Below are 10,512 nucleotides of genomic sequence, written 5' to 3'. Positions count from 1 at the left end.
ATTATCTCCCTTTCCTGTTTTGAAGAAAAATTGTTAGTATTGTCGCTTTGAGAAGATAATTTAGATTTGTACATAGCATTCTTCTTGTCATTCACACATTAAGAAGGCCGAAAAACAAATACATGCATGTGCATTTGCATTTAGATTGCTTGTTGATTTAGGACAGTGCATCTAGTGTGTGCTCTCTGCTCTATGTTGAAAGAATCTCATTTCTCTTTCCTTAGTAGTTATGATTTTCATTGCAAGAAGAAGATCAAACGATTGTTTATCATCTTAGATTGCATTTTAGGAATTGTATATCTACATCATGCAGTGAACCTGAAAGGAAAACTTCTTAAGAAAGATCAACTATAAAATAAAGTCAATGAACATAAAAATTCTTTGGAACCTAATGCACAACATCTAGAAGTCTAGGCTAGAGATGTATTCTAGTGTCGTAAAGCCTAGTAACTATCACTTTCATCGTAGGTTGGGTGATTCCTCCTCTTTGATATGACAAGTGCCAATATGGACTTGTGCTCCCACGTACCATCGAGTATACATTGGGAGACCACAATAGGCTATATCCTTTACCTTTAGGAAGCCATGTCTGCCTCCCTATCGATCGCAATGCACTTAACACAACATTCGGGAAGATTGATTGTCGTACCGTAAAAAGTATTCTGCAGTTTTGCGATTGGTTTGGTAATCCCTCTCTCAAGATTTCCAAAGTAGTCTCTTTCATTCCTTTTTAGACTCGTTAAAGGAAAAGGTCCATCTGAACACTTGTCACTTTAGGCTCATTAAAAATCGAGGGTGACTAGAGTCATCTTTTGTTTTTTCTCGACTCTTAAAAATTGAAAAAGCAAGTTGTGTCAAAGCGTATAAAATTTATTTTAATTGGAATAACGTCACTATTCCCCTCATTGGTATTAATTTTAAAGCAAAGAAATAAATATTTTAGTTAATTTAAAGTAAAGAAATAAATATTTTCAATTAACTAAAAGCCCACCTTGAATAAATACATTATAACCGAAAACCCACAAAGATTTTATTTTGAAGAATGAAAGCTTGTGTTACAGGCCACAAGGTAGATTACTTAAATAAAATGACATCCCTAATTATTTAAATAAAAAGGACATCGTGAGTAGATTACTTCAACGGCATGGATATTTCAACAATGATAATTACATTGTCACCCATATTATAATACATTTATCACTGAAAAGAGGACCAACGAAATTTCCCTAATGAAGATTGTCCCATCCCTCCCCAATAAAGATAGTCATATAAGATATTATAAAGATTAGACCATACCTTGTAAAGATTAGACTGCAAGTGTTCTTCTGCTTTTCCGTAACTAACCAGTAAGAGATGATAATGCTGAGCAGGGGAGAATGCAGTGAACTGACAACACTGCATCCGGCAGAGCCATGGATCTACAATAGAGGCAGAATTCTAACTTCAAAAAAAAAACAGAAGTGAAGCTGATTAAAGTTTTATGCCGTTTCACGTGGATTATCTAATAAACTCATGAATGAAAATATATATTTTTCATTTTGAGCAGCTTTCGAGGAGTCGACACAAAAGTTGCATATAAAAAATATATTTTCTCTCCATTCGATATAGTTGTTTAATCAATGTTGGGATCGGAAGAATATATCGGATGGCATGTGACATAATTTTATATTTGCGCGTGATCATAGTTTCGAGGGATCTGGATATATTTATCTATATATGTCTCTCAAACGTTGTTCTAGTACCAAAATTCTCTCCAAGAAATTAGGCTCTGAGTACATAGCTATGAGAAATGCTACAGCAACTTACGATGTGACTGCACCTTCAACACGGAGGTCAGCAGTTCCATTCGTGCTGGGTGGACTGGGTTCTATGATCATATTGATAGCTAGTGCCGTTATCTTTCTGGCTTGCTCTTATGTGAAGGATTGCTATCGTTCAAATTCAGAAGGAAATAACGAATCAGATGTTGAGTATGGCGACAAGAATGAGATCATGAAGAATATGACACCGTCTGAATGTCGAGAGAAACAGCGGGAAAAGACAGTTGTAATCATGGCGGGTGATGTCACGCCAACCTTTATCGCTAACCCGGCCTCTGTTTCTGTCATATGAAATTTCATAGGGATTGAAAGTCAGCCAGGAAAACCAAAAAATAGTTCAAAATGTATGAAGTGTTGGTGGCCATATATTGAAATTTTGGTTGACTTGGATTTTCTATATTTTGAATGTAGATTTGGACTGTAGTAATTTATTATGAGAAGAGAATGTTTATCAAAACTGCAACTTTCTGGTGAATTCTTTACTTATCATCAAGAACATCTTAATGGCAGTACGAATCATTTTAATGGCATAGTATTTTGCTCTGTTACCGATTTGTTCATGAATTGTCAAAAAAATATTTTCCTTGAGAGAAATATACGACAATCTGAAAGGCACATCAGTGGTTTCCATACATAAAAACATTTTAATCGCTCATAGCAATATTCTACAATAAAAGAGAACTATTCTATAATAAAAAGATAATTTATGCACGTATTTGAAAACTGAATAATGTCTCACAGCATGTCACTCAATTTTTTTCGGAAAAAGTTATGCTTTCAAGTATATTTGCCCTGCGACTAAGTTTTTTTTAATGATTTATTGAATATACTCTTCTTTTGTGTTTTTTTGTGATCGAGAGGTTTAGGATTATTTAAAATGTTTCTTTTTTAATGTTCAGATAAATTTAGCACCTGAAATCTTTTTGGAACATTTACGGTTCAAATATATGAATATCGAACAAAATTAATGAAAAATACAATTAAAAAACAAAAAATCGTGCGTACTGGAGGCGCGGGGCGAACACGAGTTCTCCTAGGGTTTTATTTTACGCAGTGGTTGTTTGCTGGCGGCGCAGACGATCATGTGCCACGGAGTGATCGTCTTTTTCTATGCAGGAATCAAAGGCTGGCGATCTCGTGTATACTCCCATCTATGGGAAGGAGAGGGTTTGTTTGTGTTTTTGCACGTGGAAAATAGCAGGTCTCCGATCTGGACCAGAAACGGAGGGTAAGGGAGGAGCAATGCAATAGCTTTTTATCCTTCTGCAACTTTCTGGAGGGCGACGCCGCAAGCCACGTGAACGACTTAATCAGAGGAGGTGGGCGTCGGTTTGAAGCCGATCTTCCCTTTTCCCTGCATGGAGAAGAACTATGGTGGTATGTGCATACTGATCTTGAGGACCTCCTGGCTTTTTGCAGTAGATGACATAGAACCTTTGAAGGAACGTCGGCTTGCTCCACTGTTCCCTCTCCCCGCTGGAGAACCCGCTGTTTCTAAGGATTGTTGGAGAGACTGGGTTTTTACCAGCGAACGGTGTGCGAAAGAGCAGCTACGTTCCGGAGTTTAGTTCCCACAATGTTTCTTATGAATGCCAGCCTCACCAGATCTGGAGATTTTTCAGGTTTCTGTTGAAATTCTGTGGGAGAAATCCGTCCTCTGGGGGATTCAGGGTTTAGAACTAGTGGAAGAGTTGTAGAATACCAGTCAGAACAACCTGGATATCCCAGAGTTGTTATTTTTTGAGGGGAAACTGTGGCAAGATGCCATTCAGTTGAAAGATCATGGAGTTCGTAGGAACTCCACCATAATGTTGAATTTGACGCTGAGGGGTGGCCCTACCGGAATGAAAAACGCCAACTGACCAGTCTTTTCAAGGATGTTATAATGAAAGGGAAGGGTGTTGCTTTTCCTGATCAGATCCAAAATCCGTCGTAACCATATATAGTTGAATAAGCAGAAAAGGGATACGCGGGTTTAATGGTTTCTCCTGAGATTAGAAGATTTGCATGAGTGACTATATTTTTCTTGGATACCTAATTGTGATTTTCATAGTTTTGTTTGATATAAAGAAAGTTATGGGAAAGTCATGGGCTATGGTTTTGGGTAGGGTGGGATTTTTATTTTCTATGGTTGCTGATGTTTGATGTTACAAGTATGGCGGTCATTATCATGTAGGTTTGGGTGAGATTATCAAATTTATCTTATCATATGATGGAAGATATTAACATGATCCGGTCATGGAAGATATTGAGAATACTTCTGGAATTTTCACAAAAATGGATTATGACATAATAGAAAAAGGTATTTATACTTTTGACGGAATCTGTTTAAAGATAGATCTTAGCTAAAGTCTATGTAATCTTATTTATCTAAAACATTAAAACATTCATTGGATACATGTTTTATATTATGAGAATACTACATTTAGGTGCCAAATCTGTTTTGAAACCAGACACCTTCAAAACATTTGCCCGCTAGAAAAAAAAATATAACAAAAAAAATGAGGGAAGTCCTTAACCCAAAGGCATGGCAAGTATCTTACTGCTCTACAAATGAAGAAGAAAAGACTTTGGAAAATAATCTAAATATGGATGCTCTGTACAGCACCACAAGCCAAGCAGAGAAATGAAACTCCATGGCTCATATTTAGAAGGTTCCAAAATCAACAAAAATCAAAGCAACAAGCAGAGCAAACATTTTTTGAATAAAGATATTGTAGATAAAAAGAAATCATGTACTTGAAAACTTGGATTTACACAAAGAACTCCCTGTGAAGGAACTTGTTGGGCAAAAAGTAACAACTCATACCCACCATAGTGTTTGGAAAAGAATTCAGCAAAATAAACCAAAAAAAAAAAAAAAATTGATTATTATCCATATAATTAACATTTAAAAAATATATCATTTTATTTATTTATTAATAAATAAATTAGTAATTACATTACAAAATATTTAACCTTAAATAATTCGTTCCAATTATATATAAGTTTAGTCGACTTAATTGTTTGTTAAGCATAATTACTCATAGACATCATTAATTATTTGACAAGCATAATACTCATAGACAATTATATGTAACTTTAGGCCATTTAATCGTTTGTCAAGCATAATTACTCATAGACACCATTAATTTATTTGACAAGCATAATACTCATGGACATAAATAAAGTACGCGTTTCTAATTTTTGACATTCTTGTTTATGTATCCATTGGTCAAATTATTATACAGTAAGTTTTCCTCGCTCATCCGTGATCCTTGCCACAACATCCAACCCTTTGCTTCGGGCTCTATGTCGAGAACATTTATTAAATGATTTTATTTTTTTCATATCCCTTTTTTATGATACATGATAATTTTATTTTTTATTTTGTTTGGTGAAGCTTTTCATGTTAATATAGGAGATTTTATTCTCTAAAATTATTTTTAATAGAACGAATGTTCAAACTAATATTTGGAAGTAAAAAGAAAAAATGAAAAAAATAAAAAAAAAAGGTATATGATTCTTTATTATATCTATTTGAAAATTATCAAAATAATATTTGGGAAAAAAAATAACTTGAAATATTAAAACTTTTTTTTCCAGAAAAGAAGCATATGATTATTTATTATATTTATTCTATATAAAATTGAACTATTTTTACATAGTATTTAGGCATACGATATTTTATATTTGATTTTTTAATTTAAGTTTGTTGGTTGTATTGGAAAAAGCTAATGTATGGAAAAAATAATACTAACATAATTGTCTATTAAATGAAAAGTAAAGAGTAAACAAAGAACACTCAATTGGATCTTAGTAGTTAGGTTAGTTAAGGTAGTCCTAAACAAACTCTCATAAATGGAGAAATATGAAATTGGCATAAGAAAAAACTCCTCCCAAAAAGAGAAAACAAACAAAAACAAAAAATCTTAGGGAAGAGGAATAAAGAAAACCCCGAAATGATAACTTTATTCACACCAATTATCAACTGTAAATGAAGAAAACGAGGGGGTGCTAAAGATGTAGTGGAGATGTCCACAACTTATTAAGTATGCAAATACTTCAAGCTAGGAATGTCATCTTAGATTGGTTTCTTAATTATTTGCATATGGATCTCAATAACTTTTGTTCTTTAATGTTCGACTTAGTTGCATGAAATGTGTATGACACACTAGTTATCACACCAAAGTGTGGTAGAATGATCCTATCATCAACCATCGAAGCTAAAGAATTTATTGACAAGAAAGGACTACAACATTATACTAATCTTGTATAAAAGATATTATAATGGTTGGCTTCTTCTTCCAAGATGAGGAAATAGGAGTAGATTCAAGGAGAAAGTCAAAGCCAAATGTTGATATTTGATCATCATCTAAATCAACACAATTAGAATTAGCGAGTGTCACAAGATGATAAGTACAATAGTTTTACTAAATGTAAATATTGGTAGTGTGTGAATGTACCTCAAAATGTACTTTGTAGTTTTCTAGTGACTCACATGGAGATTTTGTTATGTAACCATATCACAAAATAGCAGAAAAGATAGATCAATGACTTGAAAATCAACCTCTTCGAAGGGGAGACCTCCTTTACATCACATAAATGAACAATTCTTGGATGATACAAATGACAAGACCTCCTCGGTATATATAGGAGTCTAAGGGGCCACACTATAATCAGAGCCCTCACAACAACAATAAATTAAGGGAACAATAATAGCAATAGCGGGAATCCTTGAGGCACAACAATAACAATATGGGGACTACATAAGCACAACAATAACAATAAGTTGGCTACACTAGCAATATCAATAAGGGAGCTACACTAGTACCACAGAGACCTAACATGCCCCTCTCATTTGACAAAAGTGTTTTCCTCAATTCTTAGGTAGTTCTCGATGTTTCGGTATAAAATTCTCATCCTTCCATATGCAATCTTCAATGGGTAAGTTCTTCCACTTAATGAGATACTCTAAAATTGATAACTTCTATAGCTATCAGATTCTTGTTTCTGTGACTATTTTAGGATCCAATATGATTTTTCCTTCTTCATCAAGTTCTAGCAATATTGTTTGAAGTATGAGATTGTCATTGATAACCTTCTTTAAGCATGAAACATGGAAAATTAAGTGAACTCAGGCAGATGTAGGAAACTCCAATTTGTATTCCATAGTAACATTTTTTTGCAACACCTTATAAGGATCATAGTACTTGGGTGATAATTTATTATCTTGCTTAGCTTGCTTAGCTTGCTTGAAGGACATCTATTTGTATGGTTGTATCCATAAAATTACACAGTCACCTACATGAAAAATTCTTTCACTAAACTGATAATTTGAATACTTTTTTATTTGATTACGTGCCAGAGTGAGGATATCCTTTAAGAGTTGGAGAACTTGTTTTTGATGCGCAAAATGATCTTCCACTACTTGAACCTTAGAATTTTCTCTTAAATATGATGTGGCAGATGGTGAATGATATCCATAAAGTGCCATAAATGGGGTTATTTTTGCTGCAGTATGGAGGAAGTGTTACACTACCATTCAACTAGAGGTAATCACTTGACCCATTGTGTTTGTTTATCACATACAATGAAATAAAGATATCCTTCCAAACATTTGTTCACTATGTCAGTTTACTTGTTACATTGAGGATGATACTTGAGTTATGAGTTGATTGAGTACAAACAAAAGAAAATAATTTCATCCAAAAATGTCTAGTGAAAATGGGACCTCTATCACTTACAATCATCTTTGGGTTTCCATGTAGATTTTTAATTGTCTCCATAAATGTAGTAGGAAATGTATTGGCTTAAAAAGGATGAGATAATGTGCAAAAGTGTGCATACCTGGTAAGTATATAAGCTAACACCATGATGACACTCTTTCCTTTAGACTTGGTTAAATGTGTGATAAATTCCATTAAGGCCTACTCCCAGTGCTAACTTGGAATGACTAAAGGTTGTAACATACTTGAGATATTAATGCTCTCAACTTTATTAGGTTGGAAAACGAAACATTCAGTCATAAAATTCTAAATATCATATTTAAGGTCATCACAAAAAAAATCCTTCTTGGGCATGTTTTATGTTTGTAAAAATCCTGAGTTCCCTCGTGACGGGAAGGTGTGCAATTCCAAAAAATATTTTGTTTTAGTTAGGAATTATTACATATATATTAGTGACCTTTGTACCATAATGAATCATTTATTTAGATAAATGTAGTACATGTGCAGAGGTCTTGTTGCATATTTTGATTGAGTGTCCACACCTCTTCATCCTTCTTCCATTCATTGATTTCTTTAGTTATCCAATCAGGTTGAATAATAGAAATGGCACAAACAATTGCTTTGACATCCTCATCCTTTCTTGCGAGTGCATCCCCAACAAATTTTGCTTCCCTTGTTTGTAGATGATTTCAAAGTCTTAACACAACATCTTTGTGACCCATTTTTGTTGCTCTTATAAATATAATCATTGTTTCAAACTGTATTTAAGACTATCATTTACATTGAAGTGTCTTCCCATTAGGTAAGGTGGCCATTTGTTTAGTGGGTGTAGTATTTCTAACATTTCCTCCTCATAAATAGGTTTTCGTAAATACCTTCCCTTGACTGTACAACTTTCGAAAGCAATGGGTCTTCCTTCTTACACTAAAACAACACCAATTCCATTTCCTGAGGCATCACATTCCATAATAAAGTCTTTTGTGAAGTCTAGTGTAGCTAAGACTAGTTCTTGGCACATTTCCTCCTTAATATGTTCAAAGGCGCTATTTGCTTATGGAGTCCAAGAAAATGCATCCTTCTTAAGTAATGTTGTAAAAGGCACCATTATTCTCCCATAATTATTAACAAACTTGCAATAATACCTTGTCAACCCGAGAAATCCTTGAAGATGTTTTAGGGTTGTCGTGATTTTCCATTCCTTAATGGAGTTAATTTTTATAAGGTCTACCTTAACACCCTCAGAGATACAATATGACTAAAATATTCTGCTTCGTGCACTCTAACGAAACATTTGGAGTATTTTTCATATAATAGTTTCTCTTCCAATAGTTTGAGAACCCTATCAACATGTTGAGCATGCTCCTTCCAAGACTTGATGTAGATTAGTATGTCATAAAAAAATACTAACATAAATTTTCTAAGGAAGGGTTTCAAAATGGAATTGATCAAATCATGAAATATGAGAGGTGAATTAGTAAAGCCAAAAGGCATGACCAAAAATTCATAATCACCTTCATGAGTTATGAATGTTGTTTTTAGAATGTCTTCAATCTTCATTCTAATTTGATGATATCCTAAACAAATATGGAGCTTAGTGAAGATAACTTCTCCTTGTAATTCATCCAAAAATTCATGAATGACGGGAATGGGAAACACATATTTAATAGTGAGCTTGTTGATCTCCATAAAATTCGAAAAATATGCCATGATCCGTCCTTCTTGTGAACCAATAGTACTGGAACAGAAAAAGAAATTTGGCTAGGTTGAATTATATCATCCTCTATCATTTCTATAGCCATACGTTCAATTTCCCTCTTGTATGAATATATATATCTATAAGACTTGATGTTTGGAGGAACACTTCCTAAAATCAAGTGAATAGCATGATCATAATCTAGAATAGGTGGGAGGCCTTTGGGATTCTCAAATACCTTGGAACGATTGTTCAAGACATTGTGGAGATTTGGAGAAATGGATGATTTTGATGTTTGAACCTCTCTTGAGCATAATTGTGTAATTAAGTCACATTCTTCCTTCTTCAAAATATTTTTAATGCCATTATAGATACTCATCTTCCTTAGTTTCACCATGGTACCCAATAATTCCATTTCCTTTCCTTCTCAGAAAATTTTCAAGGAAATTTCTTGAAAATTAAAAGCTATCATCCCTAAAGACTATAACCATTGGACTTCTAGTATAACATCAAAACCACCCATTGGAATGGAAAGGATTGGAATTTTCAATACATATTTCCCCATGTTTATCTTGGTATTATGGAACATTCTAGAGAAATTTATAGTTCCTCCATTTCTAGCCATGACTTGATACTCTAGTGTTGGATATAGAGAGAAATTCAATTCCTTGGCTATCCTACAACTAATAAAATTATTAGTACTACCCAGATCAATTAGCACTATTACCTTCTTATTCTTGATATACCCTTCTATCTTGAGAGTTTTGGTCGTAATTCCGACCAATGCATTACAAGATATGGTTCGATTCATTTCTTCTTTTAGGTTGGTTCTTGGTTTGTATCCTCTTATTTTGATGTTTCTTGATCCTTTTCCTCCTCTTCATAATCTATATAAAATAATTTCTTCTCATCATACTTATGACCATTAACTTATTTTCTATCACAACCATAACAAAGCAATTTTTGTGTTTTTTCCTCCATTTTCTGTGGTGTCAACCTTGTAGGTTGTGGGAGGATAAGAGAAACAACACTTCCATATTTATAGTTGTGAGTGGGCAAATACTTTGTTGCCATAATTTTTCTTTCAATTTTTATTGCCAGTTAGAATGGTGTATCTAATGAATTATGTTGCCATAGGTGAACCTCATGTTGGATGTTATCCTTTAAAGTCCCTATGAAGACATCAATCGTATGCTAGTCTGAATATTAGTTACCCTGAGACTAAATTTTTGGAAGTCCTCAATGTGGTTCACCATGGAACTAGGGAAAATTTTAGGGGCTAATATTCACA

General features: G+C 33.8%; 1 protein-coding gene across 1 annotated transcript; it reads left to right on the top strand.

The window, feature by feature from the left end:
* The first annotated feature begins 1,782 nt into the window (after positions 1–1,782).
* LOC149145427 (protein GLUTAMINE DUMPER 2-like) lies at positions 1,783–2,112 on the top strand. The gene has a single exon (XM_089452444.1). It carries the CDS (start codon positions 1,783–1,785, stop codon positions 2,110–2,112), a length of 330 nt encoding a protein of 109 aa, XP_089308570.1.
* The last annotated feature ends 8,400 nt before the right edge of the window (positions 2,113–10,512 follow it).

This window comes from Pinus tabuliformis, chromosome X (assembly GCF_031772625.1).
Source record: "Pinus tabuliformis cultivar Carrire ecotype Pingquan chromosome X, CPIR1, whole genome shotgun sequence".
In the NCBI taxonomy this organism is placed as follows: Eukaryota; Viridiplantae; Streptophyta; class Pinopsida; order Pinales; family Pinaceae; genus Pinus; species Pinus tabuliformis.
The sequence above is the reverse complement of the archived record's forward strand: the minus strand, read 5'-3'. Positions and strand labels throughout refer to the sequence as shown.